At 40.9% G+C, this 23,788-nt stretch overlaps 1 protein-coding gene across 1 annotated transcript in view; it reads right to left on the reverse strand.

The window, feature by feature from the left end:
* EYA1 (EYA transcriptional coactivator and phosphatase 1) overlaps window positions 1-23,587 on the reverse strand; it is a 160,267-nt gene extending 136,680 nt beyond the window's left edge. The window contains exons 1-2 of the mRNA XM_054631621.2: window positions 23,410-23,587; window positions 11,307-11,414 (exon numbers count right to left, since the gene is read on the reverse strand). Of these exons, the coding sequence (XP_054487596.2) occupies window positions 11,307-11,339 (33 nt within the window). The 5' untranslated portion in view covers window positions 11,340-11,414; window positions 23,410-23,587. The remainder of the gene's footprint in view (window positions 1-11,306; window positions 11,415-23,409) is intronic.
* Window positions 23,588-23,788: the final 201 nt, after the last annotated feature.

Below are 23,788 nucleotides of genomic sequence, written 5' to 3' on the forward strand. Positions count from 1 at the left end.
TACACTCCCATATGCACGTCCTTCTGGAAAGTTATGTTCCCACTCTCCCAAAACCTATATGTCTATTCCTTTTGAGTCAGACCATAAATCAGAACTACCCAGAAACTTTACTAGCAAGGGGAGAAGAAAGTTTTGGAGACAGAGCTTTTAACAAAAAGATTGGATGACAACAGAAAAAGGAGATAGGTGGCTGAGGCAGGTGTTTCCTACAACCCTATCTCACAAGCCAAAGAATGCAAAAGAGAGCTTAACATTTCTGCCTGATTAGAGCTAGAATTCAAACTGCTCCTCCAGGAAAGGACCATTCCTCTTGTTTGTCTGGAAGAAGTTGCTTACCTGTAGCCAAGTGGGCAGAACACTTGATCATGAGGGTGAGGGGCTCATTCCCCTCCCTTCACCAGCCCAAACTCTCTGTCATGGGCAGACACCCCAAAGTACCATCACCAGAGAACAGAGTGAGGAGGGGGTGGAATCACATCTTCCTGATTTGCAGCTGATGCCAGTGCCCCCAGTTTCTGGGGTTTTTCTGTGAAAACTATTTAACCTAATTCATCACAAGTTCATACAGAGTTTTAGCTTCCAAGACTTTTTTAACTGATCAGCTTCAGTGAGAAAGGTTCTGAATGTCTGTCAGAGACATTACACAAGCTGAGTGCCACACACTACAGTTAAATACCTGAAACTGGAAAAGGGCTCATGTTCAGTAGATTCAAATGCAAACACAGGAAAACATAGGCCAAAAAATAACCCAGCCCTGAAGAATCATTTGTTATTGTCTCAGATTAATATAAAAACTTCATTAAAAACATGCAAAAAGCCAACATTTAACTGTAGTAACAAACAAAAATTCAGTCAAGACAAGACTATTACAGAAACAGTTAAATTAATTATTTGCATGATGCTCACTATCCAAGAAGAAAAGACCTTGACAGCTCTAAAACGAAGTATCAGCAGAAGCTTTGGGAAAGATTAACAAAATGAAGAACACAATCCAGCCAGATTCAAGAGTTCACCCAAGAGCTCTAAAACAATGGAAGCATGATCAAATCAGCTGCTATAATAAACAAGATAATTGGTAGGCACATGGGAGTATGATGTAATGGGGAAGAGAAGCCATAACTTCAAGATTACTCGCGTTTCTGTAAGGAGTTAACGATTATTTGGATAAGGATGATTTGGTTAATGTAGTATATTTAGATTTCTGAATAGCTCTCATAAGCCAAAAGCTCTTAAACAATTTTGTCATAAGGTAAAATAAAAGATCTGTCATGATTTACTATTTAAAGGATGGAACTGAGTAAGTGGGCAGTTTTCACAATGTTACGAGTGGAATTGCAAAATGACCTGGTCTATTAAACATAAATACCCTGGAAAAGATGACAAATAGAAAGGTTACAAATTTGCTATATAAGTCAGGTCAGCTCAAAGTAAATCTGCCTACAGAAAACTGCTTTTATGGTGACTACACATGACAAGTGCTGGTGAAATTCTGTGTTGATAAATGTGAAGTAAAAGACAACTCAAACTAAGAATTGACAAGGATAAGTGCTAAATTACCTACTGTTCCCAAGGAAGACATCTTGTAGTTGTTGCCAATAATTTTCTGGAAACAAGGCCTTAGTGGCCAATGGCAGTCAAAAGGGTGCATGTAGTGTTTAAAATTTTAGGAAGGAAACACAGAGTAAAACAGAAAACATTACAAAGTCGGAGTGCTCACATCTTGAATCTCTCACACAAAGCTCAGCAGCAGGCTGAGGAAAAAACAAGGCCCTTCAGATTGGAAGAGACACCTTTGTGCCATGAAAACAAGAGAATTCTACCAAATCAGGAAAGAGACTGCAGGAAGTGAACAGATTGGCAAGTCATTATTTCTCTTGTCAGGAAAACTTAACAACCCCATGTTTTTGATACAGTTATTATGCAGCAAGCATAAAACAACAGAACCACTTTCTTTGAAAAGGCATAATTATGTTGTGGAACTTACCACTGCAGAGAATCAAAGCACACACATATCCAAAAGCAAATTCATGAAGGACAGCATTAAACACAGTGCTTTGGATGTATCTTCCATCCTCTCAAAAGCAGGATTTGCTCTCTTCCTCCTGCTCTCATTAACCGTCTGCCACCAGTCCCAGAACACCAGCATAAGTTGTCTATTCCAATCTGGTGGCACTTACCTCTTGTTCTCTCCTGTGCTAGTCCCAGTCTGAGGTTCTTCAAGCTGTCATATGAGGCTCTTGCTTTTCTGTCCAGCCCTGAAAGTGTTTGCTTCTGAGGAGTTTTTGTCTTTAAGTCTCACTAGTCAGACCAAAATACAAAATCAAATGAATTACACTCCTCAGAGGTAATTATTTTATTTTAAAAACTTGCAGATGGAGAAGAAATTGCAAAGATGGAGATTCCAAGCTACCAAGAAGTGCATGATACTCTTTGCTCCTGCTGATCAAAAGCGGATGCAATAGTGGCAAATAAGACAGTCTTTGAGCATCAATAAACAAAACAAGCTAAGAACAGAAAGAGCTGATGTCCAGTGCTGCAAGGATTTGGCAGTGTGCTTGTCTTCTGTTTATAGAAAGCATAATGGCAGCATACAGCCTTACAGGGACTGAGCAGAGGATTTGTGCAGTGTCTGCACTATAGAAACCTGCTTGATGTGCCACTTAGCTTTTACAGAGCCTTGCAAAAACCAGAGAAAAACGTAACACAGATCTTGCACCTTCTCCCTCCTCAAAGTATTGTTGCAAAGGACAAAGGTCTGAGGTACTCATCAGCCCACCACTAAATATACCTTGCTTGTCCCCCAAAAAACTAATGCTTCAAACTTGAGTAGAAAAATAGAAGTGGAACAGGGCAACCCTAAATTTAGATTCTTTCTTCATGTACATATAACTGAAGGTGAAAGCCAGGCATATAAACATTTAACTAGTTGATTCTGAATACTGAGATACTTTTAGATCTTTTAAATTATTTACAGGCCTAAAAGGGTGGTCAAACATGAAAAATAGGTCCAATTATTAAGAATAAAAATAAAATAAAAAATAGATCATGCTTACTTTCTAAAAATATCTACAGTACTAAACACACATTCAGCAAGAGTGAATTCCTGAATCTATGAGCACCAAAGCAGTGCTTGCTCTAAAAGCTCACTCTTTGAATCCCCATTCATTTTGCCCAAATGCTACACTTAGATTATATTTTAAAATTACTCCACAGCATAAGGAAAGTATGAAAATGTGTCTGAAATGACTTACTCTCCTAGTTTCTTCTTTTAAAAGAGAATTAATAAAATAGATAAAACCATTTTTTTTTGTCTTCAAGCAATTTCATTCCTTGACTCATGACCACTAACAGCATTTACAGCTCTGTAAATTACAATCAGGATAATCAAATCCTGTGCTTTGGGGTAGGAGCTGACCTCCACAGGAGCTGGAAGAAATTTTCTCCCATGTGCTGCACTGCACAGTTGTAGAGGTGCATTGTCAGTACAATGGAAAGTCCACCCCGTGTGAATGGTGGTGGCAGAATATAAGGCTTTGAATGCCAAAAATGCCGAAATGACAAATTCTATGTGATTGATGAGAAATCCCTATGAAGCTTTCTATTCCTTGCCAGACTCTGCTGCTGTGCTGTGCACAGACCACGAGACCACTGAGTCTACGACTTCCAGGACAGTCTAGACAGTACAGCTCAGCAAGGCAGACAGAAATAGAGAAGAATCTCTTTCCTACCAAGTCTGAATTTAAATTTCTCCTGTTGTAAACAGCTCCTTGACTGACTAATCTTACCCCCAGCAAATATAATTTGATTTTACTGTAGCCATATATGTAAACATAATATGAGAAAATCATGGCATTAACATTATTAACTACTAACAAAATTATATTCCTCAAGTAAAAGCTGGAACGTAACTTAATTTAATCTAATACAGTCCATGCACACAGACACACACAGACACATATATATAAACTCACACCAAAATAACATTAATTTAAACATCATGTTTCTGAAATCCACTAATCTGAGGTCAGTATATACATGATTGAAAACTGCACTTAAACAGGATTTCTTTGTCATTCTATTGTATTGTATTTTCTATTACCACAGGATAACAGTAAGAATTAATATTTCAGAGCAATATGAATTTGGGAGGAACTTTTATATTTCAATATCCCATGTAAAATAATAAACTAAAACTAGGAGTTTGTTCTGTATGTAGGAGCAATACCAGTGACAGCCACAGCCCAACCCAGTACCATAAATATTTAAGTGCCAGCTTGAACCTCCCATCTGCAGACATTGCTATCCATACAGTTATCAGGACACACACGTGAGCTGCACAGCATTGCTCCATGCCAAGAACCACCAAAGATGGCAGAGGGAAAAGGGTGAGTTGGTGACCAAAATCCTTGTCAAAATACTGTTTTAAGGAAACATAATTCTATTAAGCACAGGTAGAGCAGCTTCACTACTGGCTTAGTGACCCTTCTTACAGACAACATTCCTTCTGCTAGGAAGCTCCAGCTTACCTGCAAGTCAATGTCATGGGGATGAAGCTGAGTGCTGGAGTCGGTCTGTGTCATTAGTGTTGCAAAATACAGGGCTCTACCTATCCCATAAATATGCATGGTAAACTTGAGACCAAATTTACAAGAGAATGTCTCTAAAAAAGTTGCTGAAATCCATGTGATTGCTCCACACTGTCTTTAAAATGCACATTCAAGTAGCAGAGCATGAAATACCTGATCTGTAAAGTTTTCATTTTATTTCTAAATATTCACATTCTCTCTTTCTCCCTAGAAGTATTCATAGAAAATTTTGGGTTTATGTATACATCAAAATACTTCTCTTTTGTATCTGCAAGAGTACAAAATTGTATTAATTTCTACATTTACTCAAATGGCACCAGGACAGGGGGTGGAAGAAAACAGAAATGGCATGGAAGTCTTGGCATCTGAGTGACTACCCCAGCTTTTGAAGCAGCAACAGAAACACATCCTTTTAACTAGAAATTATTATTTCAAGAAAAACCGTAAGCATTCCAGGTGGTATCCAATTAATATTGCAAAAATATACTTTGTACTAAAGTTTTTTTATAGAAGTCAAATTCAAAAAACAGTTTAGGTATGTGCATGTACAAGTAAAGCAGCCTGTGTATGTGTGGGTGTGTAAATACCATATACCCAGATGCAAACCTTCAATGCATTAAGTAAACTTCAGCTCTATACCTTAGTACTCAATTCTGAGTCTGGTTACCTTCCGGATTGTTAAGTCTTTCTAAATTAGAACAAGCAATTTCTCTTTGTTTTACCTAATATTTGAAAATGGCAAAAAAGTCCCATGGGTCACTGAAAATTATCCCTTCATTCCTGCCGCCTGTTTCAAGTCAGTCAAAACATTCCAGACTTCAAAAGGGGGCTTTGCCTGCTTAGGCCATTTTGGTGTCCTTCTATGGTTGGCCTATGAGGGATTGGTTATTTGGATAAATTAGTTTGTGGAGCCTGCTGGCCTTCTAGAAGACCTCAGTGTCTGACTGCAAATTAGTTCTACCGAACATGTAGAAATCCCTGGGCAGACGAGAAGAAATAAATGGTGATAAAATCTAATACTACAATGTTTGTAATGTGATTTTATTCTGCTCTGTAGCTTGTAAGCAAAGCTAATGTTGAATTAAAAATTTTCAAATATAAAAATGCCCATGAAAGCACAAAATCAGATCAGTATCCGAGTCACAGCAGAGAAGGCTGGATGCCAACTTTAAAGTTAAGCTTCCTGCAGGAATCTTTTACAAGAGCAAACAAAAAACCTCCTGGTTTTCCACAGAATCAAGTAGGTATTTACATTACGGATGCACCCCTGCTTAAGCCAGGAAGTCACACAGTTGAATTCGGCTGGAGCTTGGGCTGTGAATAAACTGCTATGCAGTCTTTCAGTGCATAGTTGTACAACTGCCTAAGGAGAGTTTATCCTTAAGGAAGAGAAGTCAGAGAGCCAAAACTAACAAACATGGCTCCTCAAGCGGAACAATGGTCCAGAAAACCTAGTAAAAAAGAAAATAAACTTCACTGGCAGTTTGCTTTTTACTGTTAAGGGCTAAGCTACAACTTCATCAAGACTTTCAAGAAGAGACTCCATGCTGAATAGTTGCACACAGTGGCTGGAAAAAGTCAGATGGATTGTGCATTTCTCATATGCCCACTTTTACAAGTCATTTAAAAATGCCTCACGCTGTAACAAAGCAAAAGTTCCACCCCTCTGAGGAAACAAGGATTTGTGACCAAGATAAGTGGTGGTATCTGTTGATGGACCCCAACAAAACCCCTGAAAGGTCTTGGTGACCTTGAGGAATATGCCCAACGCTACAAGCTGTGGGTAGCAGTACTTCCGTCAGTGCTGCAAGCACTGCTGCCTACAGCACTTTAGGATTTCTGCCACCAACGAGGAAAGGTACATTTTAAATGACAAGAATTTCTCCATGGAGTTTCTGCAAACACAGATGAATGAAGAGCCTGTAGTGAATAATGTTTTCAAACTGTCCACAAACAGCTTACAATTTTCAGGAGTATTTTCACTAAAACCTTTTGAAAGAAAAAATTCTATTAATAGTTACTGATTGAGCAGTTGCCATAGACAGCCTAGCAGCAGCTCACTTCAATTTGGGGAACTTAAATACATCAGCTAGTTCCGGCTGTTCATTCTTTTTGACACTTACTGAGTGTAATAAGTGGGTTTTGTGGCTTATGTTTCCAATATTCTACCAATTGCAGATAGAGAGGGGAAGGGGAGTGGGAAGGGTGCAGGCGATTACATTTTATAGGCTCAGTTACAGATTGCAATTGCGTGGTGCTTGTTGGTTATTGCCTTGCAGAGCTTTCCAAAAAGGAAGCGTGTCACGCATTTCTTCAGAACAGGAGGGGAACACAGAGGGGAGAACTTTGCCAGTCTTTGACAAAAACTAGGCAGCACATGCATGACTTTCACAGTGACAACGCTCTAAGTTTTCAACCAAAGGTAAAATACTTCTATTTTCACTCTTCCTCCTCATAGACTTTGCTCCCTAATGTGACAAACAGGTAATGTGAGTAAGCATGACAAACATGTCATTGATGATGCTGTTCAAATGTGCAGGTCACCAGCCATGCCCTCAGGCACAGCCATGCCATCACCGTGGCCGTGGCCTCTGAAACCGCTCCAGAGTTGTGCTGCCGGATCCTGGCTCGCCTTGAAACAAAATGAACTTTCTAGCCCTTCTGGTAGTGAAGATAACCTTGAAAATGTGAAGAGAGTGTAATCTGATGCCTCAGTAAGACTGCAAGGAGCTTGAAACAAAGACAGAGAGATGTGAACTGCCCCAGCCATCTCTCTCTGGGCCCCATGGACTCAGCATTTCTGTGGTCGTGGAGTCTGGCATTTTTCCAAGATTCCACAGAATCTCGCATGTTTGCTGCAAAATTCATTATTTTGCTGCAGCCAGGTGCTGGATGTTTTTTGGTTTGGGTTTTTATTTTCTCCCTCCCCCTTTCTTGCTGAAACCAGCTACTTGCTCTGTGTCTTTCCACTAACAGAGGTAGGAGGTGAATTTTCGGTACAAAGTGCCGCTCTCCGGTACGTGGCATGGGAGAAGTGTCCAGGGAGCAGCAGGGAGGAGAAAGAAGTTGGAAATACACAGCCAGGCTGGCCAGAGTGCTGACTGAAAGCTGAGGTTTGGGGGCTGTGGGGGGAATCAGAGAAGACTGACTGCAGGAGTGGACCAAGAGCACCTCCTCTTTTGGCTCATTGGGTGCACACTATTTGGATCTACCTTGACTGCTGAGGGCCTCAGAGTCTTCGCTCTGTTTTCCAGATGGGCAAACTCCATCATCAAAAACACTCCTTGCTGAAAATACTTCTTGGTGTGCAATTTTGCAATGAGAATTTTCAATTATGAGCCTGGACAGGGAAAGAATGAAAATTATTTTATGTTATATAATAACTTAATATTGCTACCAGAGAGAGAGTTATGGAAGAAAAGCCCTCCAAAACATCCCCAGAGGGTATAGTAATTGCTAAAAACATGCCCGTATTTACTTGTGAAAATTTTCTTGTGCTGAGTTTTGCAAATAAATAAACCCCACACATTAAAAAAAAAAAAAAAAAAAACAAAGACAGGCAAATCAAATTAAATAAAATACCTGCTGACCTCTACGCTGCCTTTTTCGAGTTTTTTTAGAAGTCATCATCAGGGTACCTCTAACCACCTGGGTTATCATGCTGAATCTTATCAGTGTTTGTCATGTTTTTAGGGCTTCTGGAGGGTTTCTAGGGCAATAGATTCATGCCAATGCCAAGTTTGGAACTGGTAGACTTAGCCTACCACAAATACAAGCAATGATAATTTTGCATAATTTTTTTTTAAATCAGTTTGGTATAAGATGTACTATTACACAGCCCCAGGCTCCTTACAATCAGAATTTCTCTAACACCCAAAATGACATTTTCATCTCAAAAATAATTAAAACAAGAGGTTGTTTTTTTTAATTTCTCAAGTATATTTGAGCAGTGGGACTTGTTGCAAATGACTGACAGACAGAAAAGCCCCTTCAGGATGGTGAAGAAAATACTAATTAAAAAAACCCAACCATTTGTTTCAGCTTGATGAAACATGAGTGAACCATCTTTGATAGGTGCATATATCATAAGCAAAAAAGCTTCAAAGTCTTTTTTGGACTTGGAAAGAAAGCAACAGAACTTCAGTGAAATTTTCAGACAGGATGAAATACTGACATCATCTGTCCAGCCAGCCTCAGGTTTGTGTTTTGCTTCTTTCTCAAGCATCCAGTAAAGGAAAGGCAGGGCAGACATAATGTTCAAGTCTGCAAGCCCAAGTTTGAAATTCATTTCCTACAGAATGCAAATCAAGCACATGATTATTAGTACAATTAGAACCATTTCTTGATTAGGAAATGGCTAAAATACTCTCTCAGCTGTGTGAGTGTAACAGAAGTGCAGAAGTGAATTTACTGGGCTTATTATGGAATCCTCTGCAGACATCAACACTGACAGGGTGTATTCCCAAGTGCAACACCATCCTCTTCCTCAAAAGAGAAATCTTGGCCAAAGACAATGGCAAAGCACTTCCTCATATACTCTCTCATACTGCTGTCTGATAACTTTTTTTACACTATCCAGCTTCATTTCTCAGTTGCTCAATAAAGCTCCTCCCTTATCCACACGTACCTGGAATTGCTTCCATCACATAGTTTGCATTGGCCAGTTGCAAAATTAAATTACCTTTCAATTGGTATGTGTAGGGAAGTTTTATTCTTTTCCTATGGACTAGCACCAGGTTTTCAAAGTCACTACAATGTGTTTGGGATCTTAAATCCCAAACAGGTTTGGTTTCTGGTTTCTAATTACAGAGTGCTAATCTATCCCTCACCCTCTCTTTCTTTCTATGCACACACACAGAGCAAACTAAACAAAAACCAATGTTCATGCCATCATCTTTATTTTCACAGAGACTATTTTGCCTTCTGATGACTGCTTTTAGGAAATCTCCCTGCTGGTCATGTGGCTGATGCAAATGCAGCAGACTGTTCAGTTATGAAAGACTTCAAGTGAGACCTAATTGAAGGATCTGATTCCAGGGTTTAATACCCCAATTTTAAACCTCTCCAATGACACTTTAATCAGAAAAGTCACACCCTGCCCTGTGTCATGTACCTTTGGGCACCTCAGTCCTCACCTACAGAAGCCTGAGTGCTGGTCAGTGCAGTAGGTCTATTCAGCAGTTACTGGCTTAGATTTTGATAATCCTGATAGCATCAACAACTACCACCCACTTGGGTAATGTGAAGGGAAACTCTGAGCAAATGCAGCATTTTACAGGCTCTCTGGACCAAGTGGTGAAAAGAAGGAATGGAATGAATAACCCCAACAGGAGTGCTGGTGGTGCCAAATCATGAACAAATATTTCCCTCAAAACTCCTGTCATGTTAAGTGACAGTTACATTTGTCATTACACACAGCCCCAGCACACAATCACCCAGCCCAAACCCTCCACAGCACACAAAGCCCAGGCTATGCCGGGCACACAGAGGGGAAGTTTTGCAGTGGAAGCCACAGAAAATCCTGACAGCATCAGGGAATGGCTTTTCATGCATGGAGGAAAGCCTGATTCCAAACAGAACGAGGAGCTTGGGTGGTGCTGAAAGCTCTGGCACGGCAACTGCAAACAGGACCATCCCTGTTTAGTGCCTGTTGGTAACCATGGCCACCCTTTCCCTGAAAGTTAACATGGTAGTAGCAGTGATGGATAAATACCCAAACATACACATAGAGACAAGACTGGAACAAATGAACATTGGAAAATAATCAAAGCCATATTGCTTCAGACAGCAAAAATTGCACTACACATGAAGTGTAACAAAAAACACACAACACAACAGGCTTGTTTTATCAAGGGGCTTGTTTTTTTCTATTCTGTTGCTACATGAAATGGAAGCATCAGGAAAACTGGATATAGAAACATAAAATACAAAGTGAAGAGTGAGAGAGAGTAGACTACTGTCAAATGTAGAAAATAAACACATCAGGAAAAAATGCAGGAAATAAATCTAATTAAATTTACTAAATAGCTTTTGGACTTATTTTACAACTGATAAAAATAAGGTAATCTCAATGCGCACAATTTCTGTTAAACAATTCAGAATAAAAACATATATGTAGCATTTTGAATTTCACTTAGTGCCAAGAATGATGTCACAAATTAAACTAACAAATCCAAAACACACAACTAATCATTTGACCGTGCATTAAACATTCTTAATTGTGCTTGATAGTTTGCAAAATTTCTTATTATTGTGACTCTACAAACGGGCATTTACAACAAACAACAACGCTACTACATTTTTTGCCACTGTTCTTAAGACTTTGCAGCTAGGAGTTGCACTTACTTTTCCCAGAAGCAGTATTTGCATATATTCACAAAGGCAAAGAGAAATAACTTCAAATAATGGGATGAAAACTCTCCAACAGATAAAAATGTTAACACATAAACACAGCAGGCCAAATATTTCTTAGAGAAAGCAACAACCATCATTTTGTAATATGAATCACTGAAGACAAATATTTTTAAATCCATACTTAATTTTCTGTAGCTTTAGCACAAGCCTCCATCTCTCAATTAATTTCATCATTCCCTGCTTCTTCCAATCACTAAAAGTGCATGTAGCTCTCTTAAGACTTTCCTTTGCCCGGTTGCCACAGAAATAATTGCCTCTTTAAAAGCCACAACTTTTTTTCTCAGGACTGACAAGTTGTTTACTTACAGACTTCCCATTTATTCCCTCGGGGTCTTCCATTGAAGATTTCTCTTTCCAAATTATATTCAGGCTATTAGTTACAGGGAGCTTCAGACAGTGCTAGCACACACACACCTGTGGAAAAGACAGCACCACATCGTTGGATTAATTTGTTGGTATGAAACTAGGAGCTGATCTTCACTTCTGCAACTTTCCAGCAACTAACAAGTATTCACAAGTTGGGAGCAGTTGCCTTTGAAGAATTGAATCACTCTTGAAAATAAACACATAGCTGAGCTGTTTATTGCGAATCCATGCAAGCCAAAAGCAGGCAGCGAGAGCCCCGTTGTGCTCACTCTCTGCAGAAGAATAAAAGGCAGCCAGGAACGCTCCTACCGCCACTATTTCTGTGCCAACAACACATCTCTTCTTCTTTTTTTCCCTTTTTTTTTTTTTTCCCTTTAGGAAGCTCAGCCTTCCCCTGCTATCTGTCAATGTCAATCGTACTTTAATGCTAAGAGGAAATAATAACAAAGCAATATGATTGTAGACTGAGCCAGGATAAAAAAGAAAATCCACAAAGTTTTCAAACGTTGCCCTCAAGCTAAGGATATTTTTATACTAAATCTCTTCAAGTTTACATTAGGTCACAGTCTTAGGCCTCATAAATTATAAATATGGGATGCTTTGTGTTCTCTCACCTTCAGAAAGGGTGCTCTTTGATGTTTAAAGTAACAGTGAAGTACGCAGATGAAACACCAAAAGCTTACCCTCCCAAACAGATATCAACCCAAAATATGATTTCCTTCCTCCCTCCTTTAGAATAAAATGCTGTAAACATCTTAAAATTCAGAATTATTCATTGGTTTAATTTAAACAAACCCAGCTAAATCCTCATTAGAAAAACTGGCGCTTTTTTAAAAATACATGGGGAAAAAGCTGTCCATAAAGAATAAAAATGAAAATGTGATTTATACACACACACACATACACGTTATATATACACAGAAATGTGAATAACACTTTGCTCTTCTGTGACAGTTGAAGATATGGTCTGAAGACATTCTGTTTGTCCTAAAACCACTATGCATAGGAAATACATATATTTTAGGATCAGGAACCAAAGTCTCTATCTTTCTACCTGGATAAGACTCTAGCAAGAAAGTAAAAAAAATCCTTTCAAACCCAGTTTTTTGGACACTACTCACTGCACATATTTGGCTACCTCTATAAAATCTAAGCATTAAGAAAGTGTTAACAGGTCCACTCCACACCCTAAGGAAGATGCTAATATGAACCATGCTTCTGCAATGCATCCACTCCCTTCTTTCTGGTTTACAATTGAGAGATCAAATCCAGTCCTGCTCCTGCTGAGAACAATGGCCAATCTGCAATATTTCTGTGAAATCAGGGTTTGGTGCTTATATTTGTTCTGACACCAGATTATAGGTTAGAAAACTATTTATGGCTTTTAAAAGTGTCAATTAAAGTTAGGGAGGGAAAGGAAAAGATTTTTTTCTAACTTAAAAAAAAGAGAGAAGAAAACAGCCCTCTAACAATGCCCCACTCCTAAGCAATGACTGACATCTGTTTCAAAAACTCTTTTATTGCAAAACTCAATAAATGGAAAAACCGCACAAACTGAAAGTCTGCCACTTCAGCGAGGGAATAAAATGGAGCCTTTTCTAATGGAAAAATATTCAAAAGTCAATTGATGTAATGCTGGTATGGATGACCTGATGGATTTTCAGATCAGCAGTGCTCTCTTTACTAATGGAAAGAAAACTTTACAAAGACTGGTAATTTTCTCTTGAAGCCCAGAAGGAAAAAGCATATATGTTTTAGTGTATATTATAGTTCAGCTGTAATTAGGCGACCTAACTTGCAGGAACTGCTGTGGCAAATATTTTCTCTCTCTGGGAAAGATTCCTATAACACACCAGTGTTAAAAGAGCCTACTCTTGTAATTTCTGCTCTGACATATGCTGCACTTCATGTCTCTGCAAAAGAGGTTTACAAAAAGCTCCTATATATGTGGGCACCCACCCACACTGCTAGGGGCAATGACTTGTCTTGCTCAGGAGACACCAGAGACCGCTGGCAGCAGAATCAAGTCACAGTAACATGAGGGCCTAGATGTTAACACAGAACAGCTGATCCACAATGAAGTAATAATAATTAAGTCATTTTAATTTTGAAAAATTCAACTTTTAAACAAGAGCAACTTAGTTATCCTGATTCTAATTGCCATGTTAGGTTATTTTTAACCCTTAGTGAAGCTTTACAAAAACTAATTAAATTCCTTTGACATGTTAATGCATCAAAAAATATATCCAAATATATCTATTACATAGAAGCTGCTATATGCAAAATGTGCCATCAAATATGAGTAGGACAAAAATTCAATTTATTGAAAAAGACAAGATCTAAATTGAAGAGAAGTCATGAAAGCACATATCCTGTTTTATTTTTCTCTACTTCTTTGGAAGTCGTTTGCTTTGTAAATTATTATTACCATTAAATACACAACAGTATTAAGAGTCCCACCAGCTAAAGAAGTACTGTTGTACCAGGCACAATGACCAGCAGTCCTGTTTCCAAGCAGCTATTACCATTTAAAAGGGCATTAAAAGAACCCACAGAGAAGCACAGAGTGTGGTTTATGGGGGATTTCTGAAACGTTAGCCAGCGCTGTGCAATTTTCCCCACACACGCGGATCCCAACACGCGCCTTTGCCGCCAGGCACAGGGCGGCTGCCAGCCCCTCCCAGCCACGCTGCAGAGGTGGCAGGAGCTTGAACAAGCTCCTTCTCATGGAAGTGCTGTCCCTCTGTCCCCATCCCAGTGCCCACCTGAAAACCTGGCCAAAGCCAGTGGTGGATCACCCGGGAAGCAGATGTTAAAGACAGTCACTGATAAATGCTCTTCGGGCTGGGAGGTGCCGGTGGAGGCTGACCACTTGCAGAGAGAGTACCCAACACAAGGGTGACCGAAAAGTCACTGGCCATGGCTGACCCCTGGCACTTAGACACCTACATCTAAGGACAAGGAACCTGATTCTGTATGCTTGCCAAGCTGTCCTTGATAAAAGCTGTGCATTTCCCATGCAAGACCTCCACCACCACTAATCCACCTCTTGGAGCTGTCCCAGGGCTGCTGTAAAACACCTTCAGCTGCACTGAGCCCCTGACAAAACTTACAGTGATCAGAAACAGCACCAACACATTACCTTGGGCTGCCTTAGCCCGTCCATCACCAAGGAGAAGGAATTAAACTTTTCATCCTGTTCCTGTGCCACCAGCAAAATCAATCCTGTCTTACAACCTCCCGGCTGATTATGCCATTGCAAAGTCTCCAAGATAAGGTCATTTTTAGTGCCATCAGTGGTTTCTGCTTTGCTCTTACTTATTTTCTTATGCTTTCTCAGGAACTGATGGGATTTTTCCACTAACACTTTGAAAAAATTGTATCTCCCCAAACTATACACATTTGTTAGAAGAAAAAGAACCCCAAAAGCCACACGTGCTTTATCTTTTAGTAAAGAATATAACAAAAGAAGTTCTGAGACTGGGTGAAATGGCCTTTTTTTACCCTGTAGATGATAGCATGTGGTATTTTACAGTTAACGTGAGGAAACTCAATGGTTTTGATTTTAGGTGCTATATTTGGTAAATTTCCTTTAGGCACTTTCTAAAGACTCACATTCACTCCATTCCCAGGTAGGTCTCTCGTCCCCCACCCCCACTTCCTTTTAAGGTGTTACATTTGGCAGATAACCTGGGTAGCATTTAGAAAACAATTATTTCCAAATGCTTGGAAAGAAACTTGCCAAGTGTAACAGCTGAAAACCGAAAATAAAGAAAAAAAAAAAAGAGGAAGGAAATAAAATGGAAGAGGAAAGGTATTTTTAAAAAATGAAATTTAGTAGGGACCTTTCAGCAGCTTTATAAACAATTAACTCCAGGGCTATGACTGAAGACCACCTCTGATTCAGCCTGGAATGCCTGCAGATGCAATACAGCATCTTGCCCTCCAGTGAGCCTCAGGGACTCCAGCAAAACAGATAGGTGCCCAGATGTGTGGGACCTACCATGCACATCTGCATGAAGGCATCCCACACCAACTGCAGAGCTGACACCGAGCAGACACAGACTCTGGGGGTGTGCAGACCCCCAGTCTGTTCTGTGGCCATGCAGCATGTAGGTAACACACTGAGAAACACCAGGGTGGGTAGGTCACCATTTCTGCACCCCAATAAACACCCATGGTCATCTCAACAGACCTTTTTTTCCACTACCATCAAACAGAAATACACCAAGTGTCAAGAGACTTGTGGCTGAAGTAAACCTGTGGGAGCGGAGGCTGAAAGTTTTCAGTTTTATTGATAAGGTTTCCTTTATATAAAATAGAACAAGCACTCTGGTGTCCTGGACAGGCATGTTTAAAACTCATAGCTCTTACACTCACTGTCAAGTTTAGGTCCAGCACCAAATAAATCTTGTTCTTTATAAGTAAATAACATAAATTTAGTATCAAGAATTTTGTTTTGCTGTCTAGGCAATCACTTTTAACTTTACTTTGAAGATTAAAACTATGGTATTTCCCTAACATTTTTAACTTCACTGAGAAGTTAAAGTTCTGGTAAGGAGACATGAGGTCTCATCTGCCTACACAGCAATCTCACTGGGTGTTGGACCAGAATAACCAAGGAGACTCAAGAGCAAAAGCAGGCAAGAAATAAGGTAGAAATAAAGCACTATGAACACAAAAAATACATCACAGGCAAATGATATCAGTGACAGTCTGGGAAATACATCTGTGCTACTTTCTGAATCCTGATTACATTTATAAAATTTCTATCACACTGTAAGCCTAAATATGTCTTGAAGGAACAACTCAACAATAGAGTTTGTGCCCTATTTCTCCCATATACCATTAAATCATGAAAAAGGTGTTGAGAACACAAGAGCCACGATACTGGTTGAGACTAACAATCCTCCTGGTGCTGTCTCCAGCAACAGGAGAAGGAGGGCAAGAACAGAACAAGCATATGCCATTTTCCCAGCATTTTCCCAGTTTCCTGCTATTTCAGCTCAGAGGGTTTCCTGAGACAGATGGAGTTCATCTGTGTAGCAATCCTCAGTACAACTCTCTCAAGTACTTTTCTATTCTCCTCCTGTAGCCTATGTAATTTTTTTTTTTTTTTTTTTAGTTCCTAGCAGTTCTGAACATTCATTTTAGGGGGAATTACTGAGAACTGAACAAATATCCCACTTCTGAAAGGGTCAGCCCAGAGCCGATCACCTTCCATGTAGAGCTACAAGTATTTTAACTGAGGTTTAGCAGTTCCCATTTATATCTGCATAATTTCACTTGTCATTTTATTGTCTACTGACTTGTCTCCTAAGGTCCTTGAGCAGTTCTTCACCACTCTCCTTGCTATTCACCTCAAGTGGAAGAAACCCACAAAAATTATTCTGCTTGATTTGCACACTTATTGAGACTTTTGGAGAGTGGAGTGGGGAAAACAGGAAAGTCCTACCTGAAGAAACAAACAAAGGCAAAAGATATTGGCATGTTTTTATGGGAATCTCCTGGTTGCCAATTTCAGCAAGCTCAGAAAAGCTCTCTGGTCTCCCAGCACTGGAAAAGATTGTCAAATACAAAGAAAACTTTCCTGGGGTGGAGACAGAAGCCTGAAAATGTGGTGTTCAAAAGTTAGAAGGGTAATGAGACTGGAGAACGGGAAAAAAATGAAGTAAATAATTTGCCATTGCTTTCACAAGATCTAAACCTGAAATATAACTGTTTCAAAAACTGTCTTCATGAAGTCTGAGTTGCTTCCCTCAGCCAATGGTCAGGAATGGTTTTGAACAGGAATTAGGACCTGGAATATGTTTCAGGTATGAGACCTGGTGCCTGCAAAGGACAAATTTCTAAGTTCAATCTCCCTCACACAAACATCCAACAGGGTGCCTCAGACAGGAAGCTCCACAAAAGGCTAAAGTGGGAGACATATCCATACAAAAATTTAAAGCAATAATGTTATTCTAAAAGCAGAGCTCTCCAAACATAGCAAAAGATCATATTTTTCATTGAATACTAAATGCACACAAAAGCCAAGCTGTAGAACAATGTTAAAATTATACTGGTTACTTGCTTGCCAGAATTTCTTTTCTAAATTACTTACAAAATTAATACTACATTTAAACTATCCAGTGGGATCAACTTATTGTATCTGAAATGTAAGCTGAAACTGTTCAGCAGAAAAACACACTAACAGTTTAGGACAGGAAATAAAGAATATTCTTAAGGTGAAAACATAAAAATTCTGCTTTTAAAAATTAATAAAATTACATTTTACAAGGTGAACTTTGCCTCAAATAAGGATTAAACAGCTTTCCCCTTAGCATTCCATAGGATCTTTATCATCAAAAAGTTAGAATTTCCCTGGTTTTATTTATATACCATTAACAAAGAATAAAACCAGAATGCAACAGCCAATTCCTTTGTCATCATGTCTTTGAGCAATGGATTTGATTTTTGCTTTCTATGTGTCAAACAGGCTACAAAAGGTGGGGGGGATGAACAGATTAACACTATTAGGTGAAGTGTCATGGTTACTAAAAAATATGAAATACATACAAGAAAAATGTTGAGCTACAAATCATAACTTGCAACTGGAATACTTACCTAGCTCAGGAGAGAAGTGTAAGATACTTCACAAACAAAGCTTTCTTTCAACTCGTGTGGTTCTGTACAATGGAGTAATTATATATGTGCTTTAAGAAGCCTTTCTACACCTATTATAAATTTAGATTAAAGGTAGGGCATTACTTATTATTTTACATGTGCTTTTAAAGTAGTTTGTAAAATATATGAAGTCTATAAAAGTTTGTGGTCTAACAACAAGCAACTTGTCCTGCTTCTGCATAATTCAGTGCAAACAGGTAAAAGTTTGTTAGTTATAATTAATACAGGTCACATGTAGAGTTTTTAAGGTTTACACAGAGCAATTAAAGTAATTTTCCTCTAGGTGAAATGTCTAAGTTTTATAATTTTTAAAGGTTTTTTTTTAAATAAATCAGATAAATTTGAGTCTGAAGTTGTAACAACCTTCATTAAAACCTAGGCTTCCCCCAAGCTAGTAAAAGCATTCAAGTAAGAAACACTACCAGCAATATTTTCAGTAGTGGATGCCACATCCCAGAGAGCAGCAAAATCCACCCAGAGAGACGGGTTACAGAAAGCATGGATGCAAGGGAGTCACCCTGGAAATGCAGAGGCCAAAGCCTTGGCATCTCCTGGTGAGGGGCACCCAAGCACTGGGTCAGGGCCAGCTAAGGTCCCAGTGGTTCTGTGAGATCCCAGCTGCCTCTGGACACCCCCTGCCCTTGGGAGCAGTGGAGTTGTCCTTGTGTGGCACAGAGCCACGTCTCTGGTGTCTCCATGGGAGTGCCACTTGCAGATCTCACAATGGATCAGCCACCAAGCCAATGTGCACAGCAGGGACCTTCCTCACACCACCAGCAGCAAGGCTACTGTCTTCTTTACAACAAGAAAACTTCCCTGTCTCTTGAGCTCCACCAAAATTTTCACTGGTGAGTCACAACAATCAGTGCAATGAGCAGGTTATTTTCAATCTTTACAACAGATCAATCTCTACAAATACTTCTGCTTCTCTTCATGCAGTAGAGGTACCAACTTGAAATTGGGATGAGTTTCACTAGTAGGTGCAAGTGGTCTATTTTCTTCATTTGGACTCATTTCTGAGAATGGGATCTCTTTCAACCTCTGTTAAATCCAAATGAAAGAGCATGAATGGTCCCAAACTGAGAAAACCAGAAGGCTGTACCACTAACTGTCAGATCTGTCAGTGTGAGATCCAATGGGACATTTAAAGGCACCACATCAGCCTAAGCATCTACAGCCACTTACACTTACACTTCCTTGTTTGTCTGTTTGTCTGCAAGCACTCTTGTGAATTACAGTAAAGACCCAGCTGCACCTTTAGCCATCTAAATACTCTTGGAAGCCTGGCCCATGGTCACCAGAAATACCCACAATTCACTAACTGAAAACTAGTTTTAAGGCAGAAGTGACACTGTTTTTACCTAACAATGATGCCAACTTCCCTTCACGTTTCTGTTCTACATCCTCATGCTCTTGCCCCTCAGGAGCAATCCCAGGGAAGGCACTGCCCAGCTCCCTGTGGGGCCATCCCTGCTGTCAGTGGGTCAAGCAAGGAGGCACTGCTGGGACCTCTCTCTCGTTTCTAGCCAGCAGTCACTCCTTATGAAATTAAACCCCACCAATACATTGTTGACAAATTTGGACAATTAGCATTGGAATCTAAGAGGGGAGAAGAAGAAAATTATTGTAGGAGTATTTATAGGACTCCAAATTCCTTGCAAAACAATGCTGAAACACTTTTGGTTTTTAGTGCTGTTCTGTTCAACTTTATCATATCTTTTTGACAGATGATATCCTTCTCCTCTGATTTCTTCCAGACTATGTTTTTATGAAAATGAATTCAGTAACTCCTCATTTTTAACATAATAAAAACTGAAAACTTAAGGATTTGGAATCTTGATAAATAGGTTTTGCTTATACAACTACACAAAGATGCATTTTGTGGTTTTTGTCAGCAAAAAATGCACCTAGTCAAGCAACAATATTTAGTTTCAGTTCTCCATGTCTCCAAACTGTATCTACCAATGAGAATGAACTCTATATACAGTCATTAAAAAAAAACCAAAAGACTCAAGAGCAAAACTCAGTAGAAATTAGGTAGTTAAATAAATCAGTCTGTCCTCCAGCAACAGGCACGCTTCTTAAGTGTTTGTTTATCCTAATAGTCTTGCAAGCTTTTTCACCATCACAGCTCAAGATGAAACTTTAATTATTGTTATATATTACTGACTATAGCAATATATTAAGTGGGAAGAACAGAACAGACACTGGTTATTAACTATAGAACACGATTTTTACAACTATTACAAAAGTAGTTTAACTTATCAAATAATGCTATAGCTAAGTTTTAATAAATATTATTTAATAAATAATATTTCGTAATAAAGGAAAAAGTGAAGAATGAACTACACTATCATTTTGAACATAATATTTCACTTTCTTTTGAGAACAATATAACCTAAAACACAAAAAAAAGAAAATTTTATTCACACAACACCATGCAATCCCCTTCAATATTCAGATGATAAAGAGTTCAAGCTATTGAGCTGAGTAATTAAAATTCAAAATTTTCAGGAATTAGGCCAACTGCCTAAAGTAGCAGTAGGTGTGACTCGCTATGGAAACAGCATGGGAAGGACAGAGAAACAACTTGGAGTTGGAAAAGCTTTTAAAAGCATATGAAGTACCCAGCTGTGGCCTCCTTGATTTTAAGGACTTTACACACAATTTCCGTTCTTATAAATAAAAAGAGCTTTCTCCTAGCTCACTTCATTATGAGGGGAGCTGCAAAAACGCAGACCCACCTCACAGGGTGGGAGTTCATCGCGGGGATTTTTCCAGGCAGCCCAGCACAGAGGAGGGGGCCCTGGGCAGACTGGGGCACTGCCTGCCTGCCCGGGCTTTGATTAGGGACAGCAGCTGCCCCCAGCCCCGCCAAGGGCTGCCCCTCTGGGGGTCACTGCCAGGCAGCCACAGCTCACTGTCACACCATCAAATCCAGGCAAACTTTGCTTGGTCCAACCATTAGAGCCTTTTCATGGTAGCTTCACCCGTATCACAGAATTCAATGGTAAATTCATATTTTTACTTCCTAGCTCCACGCAGTAGGATTAGCACTATCAGACTGAGGGAGAAGATATTCTGTGTCACAAAGGGAGGAAAAAAAAAACAAAAAAAAAACCACTAAAAGTGTCCAGACATTTGAGAAATCATTATCTTATGATGTTTGGTATATCAGATTAAACAGTCAAATAGAGTAAAAATGATAGAAAGGAAAAAAAATCTCAAGCTTCCTAACTCAATTTAAACTCTTCATTTTGTATCACTCTCCCTCTCTCTAAATCTAGAAGAAAAGGTTATTTTGAGCAATAATATTTTTGGATTCTATAATTAAGCAATTGAATGAGAGAAACAAAGAAAATAACGTAAAACTCTCAAAATGCACAGGATGCAAGAGGGCCCCAGTTTCTGGCTGACTAGGAGAAATTGTTCAAATGACCTCTGAAGATTTTACAATTCTCCTGCCAGAGTCCATCCCTCACCTTGCCCATAGTGACAAGTTTTGCAGCACAAGGAGGACAGAGCCACAAACAAACAAAAAAGAAAAGACTGACTTGCTTCGTCCTTTCTCATCCTACCATATTTGTGATTCACTTCAAGCGGGAAGATGTAGTTAATGAAGAAAATCAGTAATGATACATCAAGCTTGGAATGAATAACACCAGTTATTGGTGCTATTGGTAACCATTGGTTATGGTCACCAAAGGAACCAGTGACTTCATTTCTACTTAGATGGGTTATAAATACTTTTATTGATGCTGTTATAATTTCTAAAACTTTAGGGAGTGGTAAACCATTCAGAAAGAGTAATCCATACATTTTAAAAGGTTGTTGAAGAACATGCATTCTTGTGTTTTACATCACACTTAAATCTACAGTGGAACAAGTTGTGTACAAGCTAGAACAAAGGTTTGGGAGGAACGTATCTAGACTAGCCTTCAGAAGATGTGCCAGCTACCTCCACGAGCTGCAGTCCTCAATTAGGGACATTTCCATACATATTGCCCTTCTGTCTCTTACTTTCTGCTGCAGCTGGACTACCTGCTCCGTGCCTACTCCATGATCCTACAACTACCCTCATTATGGTTCATGCTTACACAGCTTTTGGCAGAGAATGAACAGCTCTAATCTGGAAATTGTTTCATAGGGACTTTCCACACATCACTCTTTTTAAAGAACTTCTGACAGCACTGAATGACCATTTTCTCTTCTTATAACCATATTTTTATTTTAAACTATTATGGAAAGTGTGAGTCTTCAAACGTAGCAACTGTCTGGTGCTGCTCATACTGCATTTTGCTGGAGCGTATGTAACAATTAACAGTGTTTTGCTACTAAAAGTCAATGGGAGCTACTCTTTGCAATTTAAACAACACTGTGCTGCTACCAATCTAATAGGGGGGAAAGGGGGAGGGAGAAGCGAGGGGGGGAGCCTACTGTTATATTTTCATAATTGAAGAAAACTCTGTGACAGAAAAACTGCCAATTTGAGTATAGTCTTAAATAACAGAGTATTTCCTGCAAAGAAATAAGCTTTATCTCCAGGATGAACAACAGAGACCAAAACCATTTCATAAGTAGCCACATCCATCCATCTCTTTTAAGGTCTTAGGTGACGGCGGGAGAAATAAGAACCCCAGAAAGCGAGCTGAGGCAGGATACACCTGTGGGTGCACCCCCTCCCTGCTGCCCTGGCTCAGCGCTGTCCCCCCAGGTGCCGGGATGCGCGGAGCGGAGAGGGGGGATCAGCAGGCACCATCCCGGCGCTCCCCGACCCGCGGGAGGCAGGCAGCCGGCGGGGCCGTGCCCGGGACCCCGCTGCGGTCGCGCTCGGCGGGGTCGCCGTCGGTGCCCGGGCATCGGTCTCGTTTCCCCGTCCGTCCGTCGGAGGAGCTGCGCGCTCCCCGCTCCCCTGACACTTGCCGTGTCCACAGCCGGCAGCCCCGGGGAGCGGAGCGAAGGCGGACACGCTCACACACGGCGAAGCGTCCGCAGCCTGTTATCCTCCGACACCCAACCCGCGTCGTGTCACCCTCCGACACACACCCCGCGTTGTGTCACCCTCCGACACACAGCCCGCGTCCAGCGCTGCCGCACCGCCCGGCGGCCCCGGCCGGCACCGGGGCTCCCGCGGCGCCGGGCGAGCCGCGCTCCGCCGCCCCTTCCCCTCCCACGCCGGGGCTCCGCGGCCTCGCCCCTCCCTCCCTCCTTCCCTCCCTCCCTCCGGCCGCTGGCCCCGCTCCGCTGCGCGCCCGCGCAACCCCCGGGGCTGAGCCGGCGCCTCCCGCCCGCCCCACGTGTCCGGCACCCCCGGCGGCGGGCACGGCTCGGCTCGGCTCGGCTCGGCCCGGCCCGGCCCGGCCCGGCGCGCACTTACTCCGCGGGGCCTCCGGGGCGGCGGCGCGGGCCCGGCGGCTCCCCAGGAGCGGCGCCCGGCGGTAAGTTTCGAGGAGCGCGGAGCCGCGCTTGGCGGGGTGGGGTTTCGGGGAGGCGGCGGCGAGAAAACTTCCCTGGAGCGGCTCGACCGCCTCCTCCGCCTCCTCCCGCTGCCGCCGCCGCCGCCTCGCCCGGCGGCAGCACCGCGCCTGCCCGGCCGCGCCGCCCGCTGCCGCCGCTCTCGGCCCGCCGTCACACGGGAGAGCGCCGCCGGCCGCCCCCCATTCCCGCCCCGCCAACACACGCTTTTACAATTATTATTTTCTTTCTTTCTTCTTTTTTTTTTTTTATTTCTTTTCTTTTTTTTTTTTTTTTTTTTT

This window comes from Agelaius phoeniceus, chromosome 1 (assembly GCF_051311805.1).
Source record: "Agelaius phoeniceus isolate bAgePho1 chromosome 1, bAgePho1.hap1, whole genome shotgun sequence".
NCBI classification, from domain to species: Eukaryota; Metazoa; Chordata; class Aves; order Passeriformes; family Icteridae; genus Agelaius; species Agelaius phoeniceus.